The 23,747-nt window shown below is 39.9% G+C and overlaps 1 protein-coding gene across 1 annotated transcript; it reads left to right on the top strand.

Moving 5' to 3' along the window:
- The first annotated feature begins 3,992 nt into the window (after positions 1–3,992).
- Positions 3,993–12,360, top strand: LOC141127777 (uncharacterized). The gene is made up of 2 exons (XM_073614552.1): positions 3,993–4,023; positions 6,481–12,360. The coding sequence occupies exon 2, from the start codon at positions 6,782–6,784 to the stop codon at positions 9,710–9,712; it is 2,931 nt and encodes a 976-aa protein (XP_073470653.1). The 5' UTR covers positions 3,993–4,023; positions 6,481–6,781; the 3' UTR covers positions 9,713–12,360.
- The last annotated feature ends 11,387 nt before the right edge of the window (positions 12,361–23,747 follow it).

The following is a 23,747-nucleotide window of genomic DNA, read 5'->3' as shown; positions in this document are numbered from 1 at the left end:
ATGAGAGAGTGAGAGCAATAACACCAAATTTACACACCTGCTCCCCATTCATACCTGAGACTTTGTAACACTAATGAGTCACATGACACCGGGGAGGGAAAATGGCTAATTGGGCCCAATTTGGACATTTTCACTTAGGGGTGTACTCACTTTTGTTGTCAGCAGTTTAGACATTAATGGTTGTGTGTTGAGTTATTTTGAGGGGGGCAAATTTACACTATACAAGCTGTACACTCACTACTTTACATTGTAGCAAAGGGTAATTTCTTCAGTGTTGTCACATGAAAAGATATATAATGTATGGCTTTATGTTCCCTCCATTGGAAAGATGCAATTGGTAATCAATGACTGAGTGACAGAAAGTCAAAATACTCACCAATGGGAACAGAGATAAAATAACTAAAAAAAAAGTTTCCACTCTCTAAATTTAAAATGGCTGGAGTTCTACCTAAATGTGTTGTATTAGCAATCCTACCCCAATAGCATACCACAGACAGGAAAAGAGATTGTAGTAGGATTATTTCTTGTTTGTGGTATAAAGCACATTGTGGTTATGCAGTATGTAACTTTTTGTGACCACAGAAGGGAAATAAAAACTCAAAATAGGAAGTGATGATTTCAAGACTTTGACAAGGCAGTTTAAATGTCATATAACACACATTAGGAACTAGAAGTATTGTACTAATGATATTTATATTAGCTATTAAAATCCTTTATGGCCACACACAAATGTACCCAAGCATCCACACAAGGACTCTTACACACTGACATCCTCCTCCGTATACTGAAATATAACGATACATACAATATAACTATATATTACATGGTCCCAAAGTAAAATTTCTGCAGGGCCCTTGGTCTCCAATTTATATCTTAAAAGTACATCAGTACTAATATTATATATATATATATATACATCAGTACTAATATTTTTGATAGTCGAAAGCAGTAGCCCACGCTAAAGTACATTAGTTATTTTGGTATCAAACTGTCAGCTCAGACTCAACTATATATACATTTATTTTATCCTAAATTATCTGCCAATGCTTTATCTGTATAGATATACAGTGGGGAAAAAATGATTTGATCCCCTGCAGATTTTGTAAGTTTACAAGGGAAACTAAGGGTCTATAATTTTTTTTATCATAGGTGTATTTTAAATGATAGCACAGAATATCAACCAAAGATCCAGAAAAAACACATGATACAAATGATCCCCAAGCAAAACGTGACTTAGTACTTGGTGGAGAAACCCTTGTTGGCAAGCACAGAAGTAAGACGTTTCTTGTAGTTGGTTACCAGGTTTGCACACATCTGGGTTTCTTGGCTGCCGCTTGGCAACTTGAAGTCTCAGCTCCCTCCATACATTTTTTATAGGATTAAGGTCTGGAGACTGGCTAGGCCACTCTATGACCTTAATTTGCTTCTTCTTGAGCCACTCCTTTGTTGCTTTGGTGGTATGTTTTGGGTCATTGTCATGCTAGTAGACCCATCCACGACCCAACTTCAGTGTTCTGGCTGAGGGAAGAAGGTTCTCATCCAAGATTTTACCATACATGGCCCTGTCCATTAGCCCCTCAATGTGGCAAAGTCGGCCTGGATCATTAGCAAAGAAACAGCCCCAAACATAATGTTTCCACCTCTGTGCTTAACTGTAGGGATGGTGTTCTTAAGGTCATAGTCAGCATGTTTCTTCCCCCAAACACAGCAAGTTGAGTTAATGCCAAGGAGCTCACTTTTGGTCTCATCTGACCACAGCACTTTCTCCCAATCCTTTTCTGAATCATTTAGATGTTAATTGGCAAACTTCAGACGGGCCTGTACATGTGCCTTTTTTAGTAGAGGTACCTTGCGGGTACTGCAGGATTTCAATCCATGGCGGCGTATTGTGTTACCAATGGTTTGTTTGGTGACTGTGGTCTCAACTGCCTTAAGATCATTCTTGGCTGATCCCTCACTTTTCTCATGATCATCCTTACTCCATGAGGCGAAATCGTGCATGGAGCTCCAGATTGAGGGTGATTAATGGTTATTTTGTATTTCTTCTATTTGCGAATATTCGCTCCAACAGTTGTCTCCTTCTCACCAAGCTTCTTGCTGATGGTCTTGCAGCCCATTCCAGCCTTGTGAAGGTCTACAGTCTTGTCCCTGACATTCTTTGACAGCTCTTTGGTCTTGCCCATGATGGTGAGGTTTGAATGGAAGAATGCACATACTGTAGCCAGTCTGTGGGAGCCAGAATTATTGTTGGTTGGTAGGGGATCAAATACTTATTTTACTCACTGAACTGCAACTCAATTTATAACATTTGTATCGATTTTATTCAGGATTTTTGGTTGATATTCTGTCATTATCATTTAAAATACACCTATGATAACAATTATAGACCCTTCGTTTTTTTGTAAATGGGCAAACTTACAAAATCTGCAGGGGATCAAATGATTATTTTCACCACTGTATCACTATGCAGCCAGAATGTACTTGGCCCTGTGGGCCTCACTGCCACTGCATGGTCTGCTGTGATGATAATTGTACCATTGTGCTATTGGGGAACATATTAATACACAATGATAATTACGAACTGTAGAATTATAAATAATGTCATGGATAAAACAAGTGTGGTTGTATGTTTTGTCTCAATGATTTGTGATTCTGCATAAGTAGTGTTGTAAATTTTCAATCTACTCAGAATGGTATGATGCATGTTATGCTGTAGTTGAAACTAGTTTGCATTAAGAAGCATGGACATGTATATTATGAATTTAAAGTAGAAATGCTGTTTGCAATCCTGGGTGTGTTATATGCCTGTTAATAAAGTGCTTTTATATCCTTACTTTTAATTGTGGATCTTGCTGAGTGGGTGAAATGGAATTCCAATCTATATTTATAATTATCTGAATGTCACATTCTTATAAAACTAGAGAGCAGAGTTTGAAGAAATTCTTATAGAAATATTATTTTGTACATTACACACATCAGGGTGGCTTATTTTCAAGCTATTTTGTAAATTATTTAACGACCAAGGTCTGGGCACAATGCACTTTAATGATCTGAAAATATTGTTAAACTCACAAAAGCGGTCCAAGAAAATGGTATACTGCCAGCTGGGGCCACACATAAAAAAGATTGTATGCCTCTGACATAAAGGGCATATGCTAAAAGCTAAGTGTGGATATATACTGTAAGTCCTGATAATTGGTAACTAAACCAAAATGCTGGAACATAATTAGGTTGTGAAGAAGTTAACTCCACTGAAAGCAAGTGTTTGCCAGGGTGGAAATGCTTATTGCTGTTTTATTAGTTTTTCCAGCAATCCCTGCAATCTCGCAGCAATCATTCCCTTTATGTCCCATAGATATTTATGCAGTTCAGTCGCTATTCATGGTCTGCATCAGTATGTCAACAAAATTATGGATAACATTTGCAATAGGTTTCTTTTGTGCAGTAATCCAGAGGAGAGCATAACCAAATTCTACCACCGCCTTTCCTTCTCCATGACAGACCTTTCCAAAACTGAATTATCCCCAGGCTTTTTTTTTTCATTCAGTCGATGAGATTCATTGGGACAAGGAGATCTCAGGGCCATTGTTCTTTTCTACACTTACCTGTAAGGGGGAACACTCTTGTCATTCATTTTAATGATATTTTTATTCAGCAGATTGAGCCAGGGTTTATTCATAAAGCCACGGGGAAAGGTTGACAGAATAGAGTTCCTTATTATCTATTTTGAATGGATAAAGTAGTAACTTAGCATTAATGTTTCCCCTCTTGGCCTTGATATGTTTTAGCTTATATTATATTTTCCTGAATATGTTCACAAATTTAAACGCCAAATACACAGTCCAAGACATTAATTCATGTGATTACTCCTGAACTCCTGATTGTCACAAAATGTATTATTTTTTTAACATTTTTGCACACTTCAGTAGAATCTTTATACTGTATATAAGGACTTTTATCATTACATTTTCAATATTCTATATAATCTGCAGGTTCTAAGTTCACCATACACCTATGAATACCGTATGTACACAGTAGAAACTCTTAATATTTCATTACTTCATTGATCATAAGACATCATCATGCTTCATATGTAGCTTTGCATGGCATATTTTGAGCATGTGCCCAATAGCTTCCTTTATTGTGAACAGCCTTCAATGTGTCAAAATAATAAACATAATTATAGGTATTGGACATCACTGTACAATGTGCAGGAATACATGTAATTCAGCAGAAGTGAAACTTTTGCTGCATCAAAAATGATGCCGTTTAAGATGCTATGTTATGATATTATAAATATCTTGTAATGCCAATGAAATCCTCTTATTATGTCTTATTAAAAATATAAGGAACCTGTGCACTAGGAGACCATTATTCAAGCTTGTAGCTGGAGTCAACTTCCTCATGCTTAAGATGCTCTGAGGGCTCTAATTCATTTTAACAGTGCAGTTGGGTGGTAGCTTGCAGGGCTACTTTGAGTTGAAATCAGACACATGGTACAATCATCCTAATGGGCCCCATCACTTTTGTAAAACAAGATTTCCAGGCTTAGTCAATAAAACAGAAACAAATCAGAAAATGCAAAAACCAACTAGCATCCATGTTAAAATGGTCTAGCTTCAATAAAGTTAATTTTAATTGGTTGCTATGAATTACTGCACTTCGCTATTATTTTTTTAAAGAAATCCATTAATATTTACATTTCTAACAATGCTCAAAGAAGACCTTTCTCAGCACTCAAAATGTGAAGACGTAAAATTTAATATATGGGCTCTTTCATAACTCTACATTGCAGTCAGGCATCTGGTGTGAGCTGAGTTCCCTCTTTCCTCTAATTTTGCACATTTGTCTATGAAGGATCTATAAGGCATTGTAGAAATAAACCGGCAACTCGGTACTCTTGTTGTTAATCTTTATTAGCTACATAGCATGGATACAGTACAAAAATGCATATTTTTCTATGGAGAATCTATAAGGTATTGGTGATACCAGCATTATGGTGGATTCTCCATAACAGTCCAATTAGAATACGTTCCAGAAAGGGGGACCAGGAAATTTAGTTCACACCAGCACCTTGGTTGTCAGCGATGGGCTTGCAGGAGTGGGCATTTTTTATTCACTGGGTAATAAATGAGTGCCAAATCCTGCCTCACTCTATCCAAATCATAAACAAATATTAGCATTTTACTGAAAGTGTATTTTCCCATAATAGTAGTCTCCCAGTGTGTGTTAGCTGTGCCTAGGGACTATTGCTGAATCGCCTGTTCTTTAAAGGTTTTAATGCTCAACGTGTTATGTCTTGAGTTATATTAAGTTTGTTGCTCTCTAGATTTATGAGGCCAGATTTGTTCAGTGACATTATAAAATTAGACCTTGAAATTACCAAGAATATAATCCTTAGGCGTGTCACTTAAGTTACTTTGATCTAGATAAAATATTTATGGTATTCTTAAACTAGTACATCTGCCAAGAAAATACATTTGTTTGAATGAAAAATATTCAAATGCATGGCTCTTTCATATTATTGCTCATATTGTATTCGTCATATAAAAATTAAATTGGAGACCACATTTTGAGGGCTGTTTCCAGATTGTCTATACATAGTATTTTCTTTACTCTATGCTATTTGTTACATGGGACTTGCTTTGAATAATTATTACTAAGAAGTGTCTATGCAATTCGATGGTGCATACTATACCCAGTTACTTAAAGCTCATATTTTGTAGAGATAATACTGATATTAGACCTTCATCTAAAATATCAATCATCCATATGACTAAAACGAAAAACATCATCCTTCATGTCACTGTTTGCTCCATCTCTGTCCATAGCTCTTTTATATGATGCTGAACTCTACTAATAAAGCATGACATTTGTACAGTGAGTGTTGTATCCATCACCCATACAATGGAGATAACTATGATGTAGGCATATTCAGTATTCATTATTCAGTATATCAATTGTTTGAGGAGTTTTACATTGCTGTGCCATAATTTACTTTGTACATAACACCACAGTAATGTCATTAGTTCCTTGAGGATTTGTTGATTACATTACTTGGAATGTTGGTTCAGTACAGTGAGACGGATGTATCAACTAATTTTCCTGCAAACAGCAGAAATAAGTGAAACTATCATGTGTCTTATATATATAATGTGGTAAGACAATGTTTTGCAAGTTTTTCAATGTATTAAGTCTTGGCCAACATTCAAGATGTTCTAAGCAGAGCCGAGCTCCACTATGACAACCCATATGCCTTGTGATATGTCTCTTTTTATTGCAAAGTGCCTACTATTGTAAAGCTGAGGTCTTAAAAGCTATCTCTTTCATACATGAGATCCAGCTTGTCTGACTCCATTGTATATTGATGGCAACTACACTTTTATTCACCTATCCACACAGCATAATAAAGCAGAGTGAGTAGCATAAGTAAATGTTTTTATAATGACTACAAGGGGTCTTCATTTTTTTTTTATACAGCACCAAAAAGTCAGTGACTCCAGCAAGTCTGAGGTTAGTAGATCCACTTGTCCTAAAGAAGAAGATAAAAAAAAATGGAAACCCAGGGGAATGTGCTGTTCTTAGTAGCCTGCTCTGCTACATTATTAGTTTGGAAGATTCTGATGCCACAAAAACTATCACAGAAGAGCCGCCAACCAAAGTTCTCAAAAATAAAGCACACAATAAAGCGCAAGAACAACCAAATATCAAGAAAGCTATACGACCAACCAGATTTCAACTGATACAGTCTAAGTTTTTAAATCCAAATCATGAACCCCCAATGAAAAAAACAAAAGAAGTAGGAAAGCTTACCTTTAAGGAGAACAGTCACACTGTCCCACGTTCAATAGGTAGTATTGTTAAAAAATTGGATGCCTCAAAATTTAAATTCAACAAAGAAGAAAAATTTGAAAATGACCTTCACTTTCGTACTGATAAGAATCAATGGAATAAAGTTAATGGAAAAGGCAGAGTGAAATCTATTCTGAACAAATTTGCAGCCGCAGAAGAAAAAGAAAATAAAAACACAAAACCAACAAATTCAAAGAAGTTTACTCCCAAAATGCATTTCAAAGGAACTGTTATTGACACTCTTAAAGAAAAGTTTGAACAAAACTCTATGATTTGCTCTGTAAAAGTTGTGAAATCTCCATTGGTTCCCAAAGAGCAAACTGTGAAGAAAGAAATACCTTTAAGCATTAAACACATAAGACATGCTGAGGATCATGTGGCCCTTGTGGCACATACCACCATAAAAACTGCATCATGTCTTGAAACCCCAGAGCTTGACTATGCAGAGTTAAGTGAGCAAAGTATTCACACCTTTCTGCCTACTAGTAAGATAATAAACGTGTATACTTCAGAGGCATTAAAGCCTAGTTCTAAGGAGATGGATACAGGAGAACAACTGTGCCAAAATGATATATGCAACCAAGTGGTTTGCTTAAATGTCAGTAGCCCTTCTACTGGTTGTAAACAGTTAGACATGGAAATAAAGAATAACAGGTGTATAGATGGGCAAAGAGAAGAAAAAGAACTAACAGAAAACAAACATTGTTGTAATCTAAGTACTGTAAAAGGTAAAAATCGGAAAAACACATCTATAAATGAATCAGACAGTAATAATACTCTGGACACAATAGACAAATGTTTTTTAGATATCCAGGTTGTGGTTGGTCATGATGAAATAGAAACAGTAAAACACATTAACACCAGTAGTTTACATGTTTATGCCAGCTGCAAAGATTCTATGCTCAACAGCATTTCTGACAAAGACCTGAAAGATGCCAGTGAAACCAAAGCATGTGAACTAGACGATGATGGACAGATTTGGGACACTACCAATAGTAAACCTAAATCTGAAGATAATAATGTTACAGGTCCTGTGCAAGATAATAATGAATCAGAAAAAGTACTCAATGTTAAACAAAAGAATAATAGCTATGCAAAAAGGTTAGAATGCTCTGACAACGATGAGGGGAAAAGCAATACTGATATTACGTCTGTGTACCTGGAGACTGAAGGTCCTAAGCTGTTAAATATGTCCACCTGTGGAACACAAAATGATAATAGTTATACAAAAAAGTTTCAACAGGCTGACAAAGAAGAAGGAGGTAGTGATACTGATAATATACCCCTTTGCCCGGAGTCAAAAGATGCAAAACAGATGACTGTGGCCATTTGTGGAATGCAGAATGAAAACAGTTACACAGAAAGGTTTCAAGAGACTGACGAAAAAGAGGAAATTAGCATTACTGATAACATGCCCATGTGCGTGGTGTCAGAAAGTCCTAAGCAGCTTAATGTTCCCATATGTGGAAAGCAGAATGACAATGAGTGCACAAGAACTGCTGATAATTTTGACTACACTGATAAAAATGTAATGCTAGTAGCTTCAAAAAATAGTATTGGTTTACTTTCAATTAGGGAAATCGGGAGAAATATGGACATTTCTAGAAATGCTATAAATTCAACAGATTCCAGTAAGAAAATATCAGAACCTCTTCCTTATGGCATATCATACCAAAATCATTCTGTATCAGAAAACAACATATATAAGAACAGAAACATAAAATTGGAATCCAAATATGGAAAGTGCTGTGAATTTAATGAACAAAAACATTTACCAGTAGTTATTCCATCCATTCTCAGTCTTACAGATAAAGCTAATTTTACCATAGAGCCTCAAGTTCCATTTGGAATGGCTTTGAAGGAAGATATCAAAGTGCATCAAAGCATTTCAGAAGTCCCAAACTTTGCCAAGCAAACTGAAAACTTGATGAAGGGGCAATCATTATCAATGGGACAAAAACAAAAGCAGATAAATAACTGTAATACCTCACATTTTTTAAAGCCTAAGGTATTACAACAGGCAATGCTACAATCACAAGAACCTCCGAATCAGCTTGGGTCAGTTGACTTACTTAGTAGAGGAACTTCTAAATTTCAAATAACTAAGGAATGCGCTGATCAACAGGGCTCATTCTCCTGTGCACCAGAGACCAAGAATGTTGGCAGCTGGAATGCTTTAGAGTTGGACAAGCAACCAGAAGTTTTGAAAAACAAACTTTTATCAGTGGAGGTAAATGGTCAAAAACAGGCAAGTTGTGACCATAAATTGGCAGATTTTGATAAAAAATATCTAGAGAACAGAGAAGAAAATCAGCTGTCAGTGACACCTGATGCCTTGTTTTATGAAAAGAAACAACCCAAAGACATAGTGGCAAACAGAACATCAACTGATTATTTAAATGAGAACTTTCATGCAGTGAGTAGAAAAGACACCATAAAAAATGAGACACCATCACCCAGTGACAACCCAGGTGAGCAGAGTTCAGTGGTGTCTGGACTTCAAAGAGCAAGTAATGCCAGTTTCAATATTTTAAAATCTCTCAGTCAAGTAGATAACTGTGAGAAAAGAAAAGAAACTCCCACAATGGCAATTATAAAAGGCAGAGAAGAGTCTACCAAGCATTGTCAAGGCAACTCCTATGTAACAGAAAGAAAAGTTACTTCCAAATATCAGATACCATCTTCTAAAGATCTGACCAGTGATCAGCACTCCAGACCAAGGCATACACAGAGTACAAATATTACCATAAATGATCTAAAAAAATATAAAGTGCAAAGTTATAGGGACACAGCAATATCAAAACAATTATTTAAACCACTTGTTGTGAGAGCCTGTGATACCTTTAAACATCATACATAAAGTCTGGTTTATGCACTTATTATAATATGGAATGTTAAAACATCCACAGACAGAATGTCAATCATACCTTTAATTTGTGGACCGTTTTTTTCTTTTTCAGAGCTCACTGTGTTTAGATATAGAACCAGATATGCACTTTATTCCTTACCCTGCAATGTCAGTTCTTGCGTAGACATGGTTTTACTTTGGTAAAAAGTAAGTGATCAGTAAGTTATAGATATAATCATAATTTAAAAAATAGATAATGGGGCTTACCTAGCATATTTAATAGCCACAACAGATCATTTTTAACACTTCGTCCTTTATATGACAAAATTATTTTCAATATTTTTCCATAAAATAAAATGGTTGTGAAGTAAACAGCCTCAGATGATACACAGAGGTTTCAAAGGTAAACCTCCTGCAAAGGTTTTTCTTGTTTATCTGCAGTCTTCCCTTCCCTATACCCCTTCAAAAGGGCAGATTGTGTTAAAAATCCTTCTTCATCTGTCAGGAGCACAGAGGAGGGGGCAGGGATGCTGCAGTTACACTGTGTGAGAGCTGATTGGAGGAAAGGAACACACCCCCTGTTCTGAATAGACAAGCTCCATTCCGAGCTCCCTCCCCGCCACAAATTTTATCTCAAATGTCAGGAAAACATCTTAGAAGCAAGACATGCTGGTAAAAACAGTGGAACGAAGCACTGGAGAGAAACAACACTTAGAGCTTTGGAGAGATACGTAAACACTACAGGTATATATGTGCTTTGCTCAGATTCCATCACTGAGGTTCACAACCACTTTAAATAAATAATTATAACGGATAGAAAGTAACATCAACAGATTAAATTGTAGCGTCTCCAAACCATTGGTTTTTATTAGGAATGACCAAACTGAGCATAGTTTGGTTTGCTGGAGGTCTTCAGCAGTACTTCTACAATAATATTACAGATCCTTAGTTGAATGGTGTTTGTAAACAAATTAGTTGAGGATCCTGGGGAAGTCATTAACCAAATATGATCATGACCATAATTGTTTAAAGACGTCACCCAGGATACCTGATTGGTTTACTTACAAACACCAACCTGGAGGTGATCTGCCATATTGCAGCAGTAGCACTACTGCCACAAAATTACAGCCAACTGCTGTTTGTATAAGAATCAGACAGGGATTTTATATGGTTAATGATGTCACCTACAATCCCAAGCTAGTTTGTTTATGATGAAAAGCTGAGAATTTGGGCTGAGGAACTGGCTTAAAATAATCAGTTTGTGCAGCAGTTCACCAAACCACAAAAAAGCTGAGTTCTTGTTGAATTGCTGTTCAAACTAATACTGAAGCTCACCCTTAGTGTTTAGTGGAGAAATACCCCTTACAGAATGTTGTCAGCTTAGTGAACCCTTACATTAGTGGTTACATTAGTGGTTAGTGAGAGAAGGGACCACTACACTGGTGATTTGTACAAAAAGACCACCTTACAATATGATCAGTGAAGAAGCCTCCCTTACACTGAGTGTAAGGTCTAGTACACACAGGCTGAATATCGGCCCCCACGCCACAATAGTCCGGTCAGCGCTCTCAGCCAATGGTTGAATTGGCTGAGAGCGCTGATCGGGAGCCGTTTGGCTGATGGTTTTCCAGGATGCGCGTCCGACAGAATTAGTTGGCTTCTGTCGGACCGGCTGCCATACACACGGGCCTAATGTCGGACAGTTTTTATTGAACCATTTGCCCGCCTTCTGTTGGACATGCATGCTGGAAAACCAGCAGCTGACTGGCTCCCCATCAGCAAACGACTGAGAGTGCAGATCGGAGTGTTCTGGTGGGGGGGGGTCATCCCCCTGTCAGAACACAATAGAACAGCAGGGGAGATCACTGTACTAACATTGGATTGTTAGTACAGTTGCTCCAACCAGAGCTGTTCGTTTTTTTCCTTCAACCCAGCAGGTTGAAGGAAAAAACACTAGTGGTGTGTACTAGGCTTTAGTGGTAGGGCCCAATTACAATGATCATCAGTGGGAGAACAGCTCCTTTATATCAGTGGTCATGTGGAATTGTGCTTGCATTGGTGGTTTGTAGGGCCCTTTATAGACAGCTAAAAAGATCATTGGTGTCAGTGGCTACCTGAGAGACAAGATGGGAGACACCACTGAACCAACAATCGCTGTTTTGCTGAATGGTGTTGGTAGAGAACTACTCAAGCACTATAAATGGGAGATCAATCTGCCACTGCTCACTGCCCAAGCAATCCCTTGCAACAAGGTCGGAGAAACCTTAATTAGCAAAGGCTATTTTAGGGCATTTATGCATTTGGACATCAGAATGCCTGATAGGATCAGAATGTTGTCAGCCAACATATGCCTTCCTCGTAATGTTACTAGATCACTGTTGTTGACTATACATTTATTTTCTTAACTAGGTGATCATTTTAATGGTGCAATAGTTAATGAACTCATTTTGCAGCTAGCTTTTCTGTTGAAGTTGTTCTAATTTTCAAAGCCTTGTGTCTTTGTTATCATGGTCATTATCACCATCTCTAATACATCAATATCTCTAACAATATCTTTGTCTGAGCACTTAGATGAATTTTCTGAAACTAAACCTAAATTCTGCAATGTACTGCCAGCTTTCTATAATATACAAAATAATGGTCCCTAACAAACTAAATAAAAGGACTATAACAGTACCCAATTTTTGTAAAAAATATCAAAAGGTATTTATTTATGATAAAAACTGCACATGTATACAAAACGAAAAACGTACAAAACACACAAAAGCTGCACATAAAACAACACCAAAAACCATCTAGTACTCCTTGAATACTGATTCTCGGCGACCCCCCTTTAGTAGAGCACGGTGAGTTGCTGTGATTTCGATGCAGTTTGTGTTTCGCAGAAAGTAACCCGCTTCTTCAGGAAAAGTTTCAGCAAAAACACTAAAATTGGAATGGTACATATGTCAGTTACAGGTTGACCACCATGTGGTCATTTCAAGTACTGCAGGCTTAGAAGATACATAATACTTGGCGAAACATGAAAGAAATGTACCATACAAAGATTACGTCCCATACAAAGATTGCACAGAGATCTAGCATGATAACGCATTGTTGACATCAACCATTACAGTACATCTTTAATAGATAATATTAATCCCCTGTAATATTCCTTTAGTTGAAAAATACCTACCCATATGGCCCCTCAGACTGTATACCTCATTACACCTTGATTTATTACAAATTGGGAAACAGAGTAAAGGGCTATTTTGACATTTTCGACTATTAACCGTGGGATATGTAATGACAACTGGTCACCCAGTATACTTACTGTAACTGACATATGTACCATTCCATTTTTAGTGTTCTTGCTCAAACTTTTCCTGAAAGTTGCTGGTTACTTCCTGCGAAACACAAACTGCGTCAAAATCACAACAACTCACTTTGCTCTACTATGGGGAGCCACCGAGAATCTGTATTTAAGGAGTACTAGATGGTTTTGGTAATGTTTTATGTGCAGCTTTTGTGTGTTTTGTATGTTTGTCGATATGTATACATGTTAATTCTTTATCATAAATAAATACCTTTTGATATTTTTTACAAAAATCGTGTACCATTATAGTCCATATTTAGTTTGTTAGGGTCCATTATTTTTTATATTATTCATTAAGATGAGGTACCAGACCTACATGGTCTACCAAATGAGGGTCTCTTATGGAGGCCTTCCTCCCAGTTTTCTATTTCTATTTTTCAAATTTCTATAATACATAATTACTTTTGTTTACATGCTGTCATATTTTTTCATAATTTGAATGGAATAAATGAAATGCTATAAATATCTTTCAAAGCACACTTTTCTGTCTTGAATTATGTCAGCTTTTCTCACATAGCAATGTCATCGGTGCATTCCTTTGTAAAATCTTGGGCAGATATTTATTGCTGTTAGAGAGTTCCCCCCATTTCCTTTCTGTTAAAACGTTCTCAGCAGGACAGGAAGTGAGAGAAAATCATTCAACGGAGCCCCAGGTAGCAGCACAAACTTGACAGGGAATTTAACGTTCCTCCATTCTATCCAAAACAAAGACAAAAAATTTTGGCATGACATACACTTCACGCAAGTCTGGTGTACCAGTGGCCAGTGTTTTTTATGTATATGTGACAGCTGCAATCTGCACATCTGCTTTTGTGTCCGCTTTTAGATTGTCCAGAACACCAATTGCAATAGATACTAAGGGAACTTACACTTTTTTTTTTAAAGGAGGGGATATTTTTATTTATTTATTTACAGAGTGGACTATGTTAACTTGGGTATAACATAATAAATGAGAGCATAATAAAAAATCAAAGTGTGGTATTTTTGTTGTTAACAGTGTGTTACTTCATTGTTCTTCCTTCAAATTTTAGAAGGGGTTAAGTGTGCAGCGTGCAAATATCTGTGTAATATGGTGTCCAGTATATGTTTTGTTCAGCTTTACTGCAGGGTTAAGACTAGCAGATCTCAATAGGCCCAGAGGCATCTTAGGCTGGCCATACACATAAAGATTTAATGGAATCCTAAAGATTAACTCATGCACACTAAACAGCATGGATGGTCAAATCTCTTGTTGCCGGATGTTATATAAGACCGCTGGTATCCATTGCAGCAGTCACTGTTAGGCCAACTTTTCTGCCCAGGTCCTTCGCTCTCCCAGTCAACAGGGCCTTCCAAGCAGGGCCATCCAAAGATTGAATTTCAGACTAGCTTTACTTTTTAGATTGTAATTGGGGGAGAGCATTTATTGGCAGAGCTGATTAAAAAGGGTAAGTCACAACTCAGATGATATGAGGATAATTGCAAATAGCTGTGTCCTGAACTATATTACTGAAAGAGTGATTTTCAGCTTGACTTTCTGTTGTTATTATAGTCTTAGGGACTGAGTCTTATAGGGACTATGCAATGCAGCTACATGCTACCCTACCTCCTACCTCCCATGCTGCCAACCCACAAACCACTACCCGCAGAAACCTTCGCAACCTCAACCCTTCCCTTCTTCATTCTGCTACTGGTGGCCTTTACGACAAAATCGCACCCCTGTCCTACCCAGACCACCATTTTTGTTTCTTTTTAACACAGTTATCTCCCCTTTGTCTCCAGCACCCCCACTTTGCGGTTGTTGATGGGGGGAGGTGGAGTGGGACAGAACGCTATATCTCTTACAATCTGCTCGCTTTCTCCCACCCACCAGTTTCTGGGGACAGTCTCCAACCCTGCAGTGTAGGATACATAACCAAAGATTATCCTGGATAACTGTTCACCTGATCACCTTGTTCCCCCTTTTTCCCTTTGATCATTTTCTCCTGCTAATTTTGAAAATATTTTTTCCTCCTAGACTGCGGTTTCACTACATATATTTGTTCTGTGCGGACAAGGACGGAAGCCCGTTACTACAGATTACCCCTGCTTTTCAAAGTTTGTTGGTTAAGGGACTATACTATGACCACCCTTTGCATTTTCAGTTTTGGGAAAAAAGCTCTCATATGTTTGGGTTTGGGGGCCGGGAGAGTTAGGGCAGTTTTGAATGTTCTGGGACTTTTTTTGTTTTTTTCCCTTTTTTGAGTTCAGTTTTTATCCACCAATCCCTGATCATTGGTACATTGGTCCAGCCGGCCTTACTGGCATACAGCGGCTTTCTATGGAAGGCACACTACACTTTCACATGTATAATTTGTATATGTACAGTTGTGCTTATAAGTTTACATACCTTGGCAGAATTTATAATTTCTTGGCCATTTTTCAGAGAATATGAATGATAACACTCAAACTTTTCTTTCACTCATGGTTAGTGTTTAGTTGAAGCCATTTATTATCAATCAACTGTGTCTACTCTTTTTAAATCATAATGACAACAGAAACTGCCCAAATTGCCCTAATCAAAAGTTTACATACCCTGGTAATTTTGGCCTGATAACATGCACACAAGTTGACATAAAGGGGTTTTAATGGCTAATAAAGGTAACCATCCTCACCTGTGATCTGTTTGCTTGTAATTAGTGTGTGTATAAAAGGTCAATGAGTTTCTGGACTCCTGACAGACCCTTGCATCTTTCATCCAGTGCTGCACTGACGTTTCTGGGTTCTGAGTCACGGGGAAGGCAAAAGAATTGTCAATGGATCTGTGGCAAAAGGTAGTTGAACCGTATAAAACAGGAAGGGATATAAAAAGATGTCAAAGAAATTGAGAATGCCAATCAGCAGTGTTCAAACTGAAGTGGAAAATGAGGGGTTCTGTTGAAAACAAACCACGGTCAGGTAGACCAACTAAAATTTCAGCCACAACTGCCAGGAAAATTGTTCGGGATGCAAAGAAAAACCAACAAATAACTTCATGTGAAATACAGGACACTGAAAACATGTGGTGGGGCTGTTTCAAGATACACAATAAGGCGGCACTGGGCTGCATGGTCGAGTCGCCAGAAGAAAGACATTACTACGCAAATTATCCAGCTTACAATATGCCAAACAGCACAGAGACAAGCCTCCAAACCTTCTGGCACAAAGTTATTTGGAGTGATGAGACCAAAATTTAGCTTTTTGGCCACAACCAAAAATGCTTCATTGGGAGAGGATTCAACAAGGCCTATGATGAAAGGGACACCATTCCTACTATGAAACACGGAGGTGGATCGCTAATGTTTTGGGGATGTGTGAGCTACAGGAAATTTGGTCAAAATTGATGGCAAGATGAATGCAGTATGTTATTTAAAATACTGGAGGAACATTTGCATTCATCATCCAGGAAGCTGCGCATGGGGCTTACTTGGACATTCCAACATGACAATGATTCAAAACACAAGACCAAGTCGACCTGTCATTGGCTACAGCAGAATAAAAGGAAGGTTTTGTAGTGGCCATCTCAGTCTCCTGACCTCAATATCATTGAGCCACTCTCGGGAGATCTCAAACGTGCAGTTCATGCAAGACAGCCCAAGAATTTACAGGAATTGGAGGCTTTTTGCCAAGAGAAATGGGCAGCTTTACCATCTGAGAAGATAAAGAGCCTCATCCACAAACACCACAAAAGACTTTAAGCTGTCATTGATGTTAAAGACAATACAAAATATTAAATATAAATATAAATAAATATTAAATATTAAGACCTGGGGTATGTAATCTTTTGATCAGGGTCATTTGGGTAGTTTCTGTTGTCATTAGGATTTAAAAAAGAGTAAACATAGTTGATTGATAATAAATGGCTTCAGCCAAACACTAACCATGAGTGAAAGAAAAGTTTTTGTGTTATCATTCATACTTTCTGAAAAATGGCCAAGAAATCATAAATTCTGCTAGGGTATGTAAACTTATGAGCACAACTGTATATGAAATGTTCGGGGGCTTAACGCCAAAGTGAAACGTTTACTAATGTTTGAATATTTGGCACGCCATAACCCGCATGTGACCCTTCTCCAGGAAACCCATCTACAGGGCTCCAGGGTCATGGCCCTTAAAAGGGTAAAAATTGCATATGCTATTCACTCCACATACTCAACGTACTCCCGGGGCACTTCTATCCTTATAGCCAAATCAGCGCCTATTACCATAAAACACATTAAACTAGACCCCAATGGCTGTTTCGTAACTATTGTGCTTGAACTCCTTGGTAAATCATATATGGTAACTAGCCTATACGCTCCATCTCCTTTCACTAAACAATTCTATTGAGCGAGTGATGGGCTCAATATTGGCAATTGCTGAGGGCCCTCTGTTGATAGCTGGTGATTATAACACAGTACTTGATAACTCCATGGATAGATTCCGTTGCTCCACACCAGCCTCCACACTCTTAGGTTACTATCTGGCCCAGATTGACCTGGTGGAGGCCTGGAGATGGAAAAATGCGGATGGGAGGGAGTACTCATGCCACTCAGAGTCACACGGTACAATGTCTCCTATCGACCTCTGGTGTCGTCAGCTTTACTTAATTTGGTGACTGAGGTGAAATACCTCCCCAGGACGGTGTCCGATCATTCCCCTTTGATGGTGGACCACGTCCTGGGCACCTCCCCCTCATACCGGGTATGGCGTTTGAGCCATTTATGGCTGGCTGATCAGGCCGTGGTGGATCAGAGTGTGGCTGAAATGAAATCCTATTGGATAACCAACAGACAGAGCGCCTTCGTCCCCGTGGTATGGGATGCCTTTAAGGCCACCACACCTGGCTCTTATGCTGCAGCTATAGGGCGGGCCAGTAAGGCATCTCAGTCCAGATTGGTGGAGGCAGAAGGGGGACAAAAACAGTCGCCTGCTGGCCTATCTTTCCAGACCTGACTATCAGCCATGTAGCATCCCGAGAATTATGAACTCAGCGGGAGTAGTGGTAGAACAAAACAGAGAAATAATGGAAGCATTTGTCACATTCTATTCCTCCGTATACCCCACTAGAGCTCATTACACTACAGTGGAACTAGATGACTATCTGTCAGATATATCGCTGCCGAAATTACAGGACCGTCAAGCCTTATTGCTTGATGCTCCTTTAAGAACTGAGGAGATAGGGGATGCCATACGGTCCTTTGCTAGAAATAAAACGCCAGGATTGGATGGATTCCCCATAGAGTGGTACATGCACTTTAGAGATTTACTGATCCCACACTTGCTTAGGGTATATAACTTTGCCATGAAGACAGGAAGTTACCGCCTTCCATGTTGGAGGCGCTGATCGTCCTCATTCCCAAGTCCCATAAAGACCACCTATTTTGCGAATCATATCGACCGATCTCGCTTATTAACTCGGATGTAAAGATTCTAGCCAAGGTGCTCGGTCGACGATTGAACTCAGTCATTACTTATATTAATGGAGCGGACCAGACTGGGTTCATCCCCGGTTGATCGACCTCCATCAACTTGCGCAGACTTTTCACCAATATGCAAGCCGCTCATGACAACGTGGGGTCTAGGGCCGTTTTGGCCCTGGATGCTCACAAATCCTCTGACTTGGTCGAGTGGCTATATCTCTTAGAAGTCAAAGTTTGGATTTGGCAACACCTTTATTAGATGGGTACAATTGCTGTATCTGAAGCCCACTGCCAGATTAAGAGTAAACACATTTGTGTCTGATCCCTTCCTGATAAAGAGAGGCACCAGACAGGAATGTCCCCTATCGCTGCTGCTGTTTGCACTGGCGATAAAACCTTTGGCGGCATTGATAAGGTCCAGTGGGGAGGTTGTGGGACTGACGATTGGGGGTCTGGAAGAGAAGGTATCCCTTTATGCTGATGACATGTTAATCTACTTGTCGGACCCCCAATCGTCTCTTCCAGCCCTGCTGGATATTATCCGAAGGTTTGGTCATTTTTCCGGGTTTCAGGTCAATTGGGATAAGTCTCTCTTATATTCCTGATAGACCAGGAAACATCAATAGTATTACCGCCTTCATGCCCATTACAAATAGTCAGCTCCTTTAGATATCTAGGGATTCTGATACAACACCCAATCCTAAATTATATTAAGATTAACCTAGACCCCCTGGTCAGTAGAATGCAAAACACACTAAAGACATGGAATAATCTTCCCCTGACACTTTTGGGTAGGATAAATATTTTTAAAATGATTTTCCTACCGCGCTTCCTGTACATTCTAAGTAACTCATCAGTATATATTCCAAAAGTCAAGTTTAAGGAGATAGATTCAATTCTTACCACCTTTATATGGAGGGGAGGAGAAGTTCGGATTGCTAGGAATACCCTACAGCTACCAGTTGTGGAGGGAGGTTTGGCTTTACCCTGTCTTAAAAATGACTATATCGCTTTGCAGTTGGCACATGCGCATTGGTGGATTTACCCCAAAGCTAACAATGCGGCCACTGCTCTAGAGGCAGCCATCCTTACCTCCTATGAATCCCTCCAGAACTTGGTACACCGAATGCCACTTAGGGGACGTGAGGGTACGAATGTCCTGGCAACGATCTTTAGGCTCTCTAAGATGTTGCGGTCCGACACACATAATATATACTCCCCTAATACCCCACTTTGAGGGAACCCAAGCTTACAAGAATTCTTTCGTAGAACTGATGGAGGATTTTGGTCTAAACGGGGGGTGAAAACTATTATGCACTAATTTTCAGACAATACGGCCTACTTCATATACTCGCAGATATGTCATTAGGCAGCGACATAGTTTGGCCTTCATTATATAGTCATTCAACTTTATCCACTAGAACAATTACTGACTGATTCTTCTCATGCTAAACTTGTATCTACATACTATAGGTCTTTCTTGCACTCTACAACCAATAGGCTTAGTAGCTCTGTAAATAGATGGGCGAGCTGACATACCTGAGTTGATAGAGGATATCTGGCAGCAGGTGCTCCCTCTCCAGGTCCCCTCTGTCATCTCCTCTCATGACAAGGTGATCCAGACTAAACTGTTGTATAGATCCTAATTTACACCATGCTTACTATATAAACTACACAAACTACCCTCTGCGCTACGCACACGATGCGGCACGGCTGATGGCGCATTTTTATATTTGATGTGGGAGTGCACTCCGATTAGGAAGTTCTGGTCGGAGGTCACGGCCTTCATCAGCTCCATAGCTCAGATTCTGAATATTTGCAGAATAAGAATGTACAAACCTTTATACGTATAGTACTATTCTATGCAAAAAAATCGATAACCATATACTGGAAATCTCAATCCTCCCCCACTATAGCTTTCTGGCTTGCTATTGTCAACCAGGCTATAACACTATACAAGTTGACATACGAAGCCAGAGGGAGACTATAGACTATAACGGAGACTATAAGCCTGGTTTCACACATGTGCGGTGCGAATTGAAGCTCAGGTTTCACTGGGGAGATAACAATCTCCTGTTCAACGGATTCATTGCGTTTTTGCTCAGGATTAGAGAGCAGGGAGAGGGGGAGGGAGGGGGGGGGGAGAGGGGGAGGTGTAGTGAGGAGAAAGAGAAAATCCTTGTTCAGAACGCAATGCATCTGCAAATCAGATGCGTTCCCATAGGAGATAATAGGCTTGTAGTTCGCACCGCAATGCCCAAAAAACGCACACGTTTTTTGTGCAATGCACAGTGCGAATGCAACGCACATATGTGAACCAGATGCATTCATATGAATGTATTTTAAAATGTCCTGCGAATTAGATGCGGTGTAAGCCGCATCTAATTCGCATAGGTGTGAACCCGGGCTAACTCCTAATTAAGTTTCACAAAGATAAGCCCCCGAATTCCGTATGGTTTCAGATGTAAGGTATTTGAACCTGATTTGTATGTAGTTCTGTGTCCACTGACTGTATGCCAAAAACATGTACTCCTTTAAAGTAGATGTAAACCCAATGTCATCCTTTCTAAACTACTGCCATAGGGGTTATCTATAGGGATATACATGCCTCCTGCATGTATCCTTACCTGTCAAATGTCTCCCTTCTGTCTGTTATGAGAACTGAAAAACTGCATATTCTGTGGGTGGGTCTGTTGTCTGGAGCTCGGTGGGTGGAGTCGTGATGTCAGTAGACTCCCCGCCCACCTCTACACTCCCTTTTGTCAATATGCATTTTCTCCTGTGTATTTCTTTCACTGAACTTCTGCTATGATCTCTAACATCCAGTGAAAAGACAGGAAAGTAACCACATGACTTCAGCATACCAAATCATGCTGAGGTGTGGAACAGCCAATCCTTGCAGAGCTGCTGAAGAAAGGAGTGGGGGGGGGGGGGAATTAAAAAATACTGCATGTCTTAGGCTAGTGCATGAGATGTAAATCACCTGTCACTCACAGCAAGGGGGAGGATTTGACAAAGTTTTTCTCAGTTTGTCAAGATTTATCTCACTGAACAATTAAGAGGATTGCTCAGAGATGGATTAACTCTGTGTGGCAAGACTGGGCTCAAATGATAGGAAATCTTATACTCTAAAGTATGATAAAAAAAAAAAAAAAATTTGGGTTTACATCCACTTTAAGGATTGAGCGATGTTCGCTCCAAATAAATAACTGTGTGTTTTACTGTTTGTTGTGTATTGTAAATAAATAGGAAATGACCCTTTAAAAAAAATACAACACGCTGTCATCCTCCCTAGACGTACTTGCTCCTCTTTATACACGTAGAAACCAGACCCCATCTGCCACAACCCTGGCAAACAGACTGCAAGACTTTACCCTCTACAAATCTGCCCTTTAAAATACAACTCCTGCCTCCACACTGCTAAACAAACGTACTACAACACTCTCATCAAAACCCTCTCATCCAATCCTCGTCAACTCTTTTCTACTCTTGATTCCTTACTTCACCCCCCACTGCCCCCACCCACCAACTTGCTTACCGCTCAACAGATTGCCAACCATTTCAAAAGCAAAATCGACACCATTCGCAAGGGGATATCCAGCATTCAACTTCCTCCTCTACCCAACACATCAGGTCCAACACCACACTCAATACTCTGCTCCTTCTGCCCACAGATGAAGATGATAAACTCCTCTCCATGACCCACCTCACCACCTGTCCCCTGGACCCTGTCCCCTCACAATTACTGCGACCACCTTTCCACTCTATCCTAAATGCCCTAACCCGCATCTTCAACCTCTCCCTCTCCTCTGGCACCTTTCCTTCCCTGCTTAAACATGCACTGGTTACCCCCATACTTAAAGTGGAGGGCCACCCTAAAATAAAAAACAGCATGAAAAATCTTTAAAAAATAAAAAAAAAATTGAAAAATAAAAATGTTTAAACTTACCTGAACCCTTGTTGCTAGGCAGTCTTCCTGATCTGCCTCTTCCTATTCCGCGGCATGTCCTGCTCCTTGGTGAGCAGCCCCATTGCCTTCTGGGAACTGTGTGTGTTCCCAGAAAACCACGGGGCCATTCACAGAGCGCTGCGCCGCTCGCTCGTGCGCAGTAGGAAACTGGCAGTGAAGCCGCAAGGCTCCACTGCCTGTTTCCCTTAGTTAGGATGGCGGTGTCGGGACCCGAGAGCCAAGGGACGGGTTGGCCTCGGGCGGCCGACATCGCGGGCACCCAGGACAGGTAAGTGTACTTATTTAAAGTCAGCAGCTACAGTGTTTGAAAAAAATTTCCTGGCCGGAATCCCTCTTTAAAAAACCCTCACTAGACCCCACCTGTTTGAATTACTTAAGACCTATCTCCCTGCTCCCATTTGTCTCCAAGCTCATCGAACGCCTTGTCCATGACCGAATGAGTCGCTACCTCACAGACAACAACCTTCTCGACCCTCTACAGTCTTGCTTCCATCCACAACATTCCACTGAAACTGCCCTACTAAAACTCACCAATGACCTACTAACTGCTAAAATCAATGGCCATTACTCCATACTCATACTCTCAGGCCTCTTTCAGATGAACGATCCGTTCAGGTCCGCCTGTCAGTTTTTTAGGCGGACCTGAGCGGACCCTCTATAGACCTCTATGGAGCGTCGGATGTCAGCGGTGACATGTCCGCTGATATCCGACCCGCTCCGATCCGAAAAAGTGTAACGGAGGAAAAACCTACTTTTCCATCCGTGATCGGATCGGGTGACGACGGACTCTACGGTCCGTCGTCATTCGATCCCCCATAGGGGAGAGCGGCACTGTGACAGGTCCGTCGCTGCACAGTGTGCAGCGATGGACTTGTCATCTGCCTGCTCAGTGGGGATCCACGGAGCGATCCCCGCTGAGCAAGCGGATGTTCACGGGGCGGATCATCTCGGATCCGTCCCGTGTGAAAGGACCCTTAGACCTCTCTGCTGTCTTCGACACAGTTGACCACCTGCTCCTCATCAGCAAACTACACTCCCTTGGCGGTTAATAATAATAAATTCAAGCTTAATGAGGATCAGTTGTTTTCCTCCATTCATCTTTTGGATATAGTGCCTCTGTATTTGGGCTAAGCCTCTTCATGTGGCCTCTGCTTTGATGGAGACAATATACGTACAATGCTTGTCCTAAACTAGGTGTAGCACCCTCCTAAATAGTACAAGTTGCTAGTTACATATAATATAGCTCCTCTGTAATCAGTGGAGCAGGAGTTGATTGTTCTAGTCTGGTCAGTGTTACACAGACTGCTGGTCTGATTGCTTCTC

This window comes from Aquarana catesbeiana, linkage group LG02, assembly GCF_042186555.1.
Source record: "Aquarana catesbeiana isolate 2022-GZ linkage group LG02, ASM4218655v1, whole genome shotgun sequence".
Taxonomy (NCBI): domain Eukaryota; kingdom Metazoa; phylum Chordata; class Amphibia; order Anura; family Ranidae; genus Aquarana; species Aquarana catesbeiana.
Note: the sequence above shows the minus strand (reverse complement) of the source record. Positions and strands in the feature narration are given on the sequence as shown.

What these genes read in the sequence shown, in the direction of transcription:
- LOC141127777 (XM_073614552.1), top strand. Translation starts at nt 6,782, where the DNA reads ATGAAAAAAACAAAAGAAGTAGGAAAGCTTACCTTTAAGGAGAACAGT.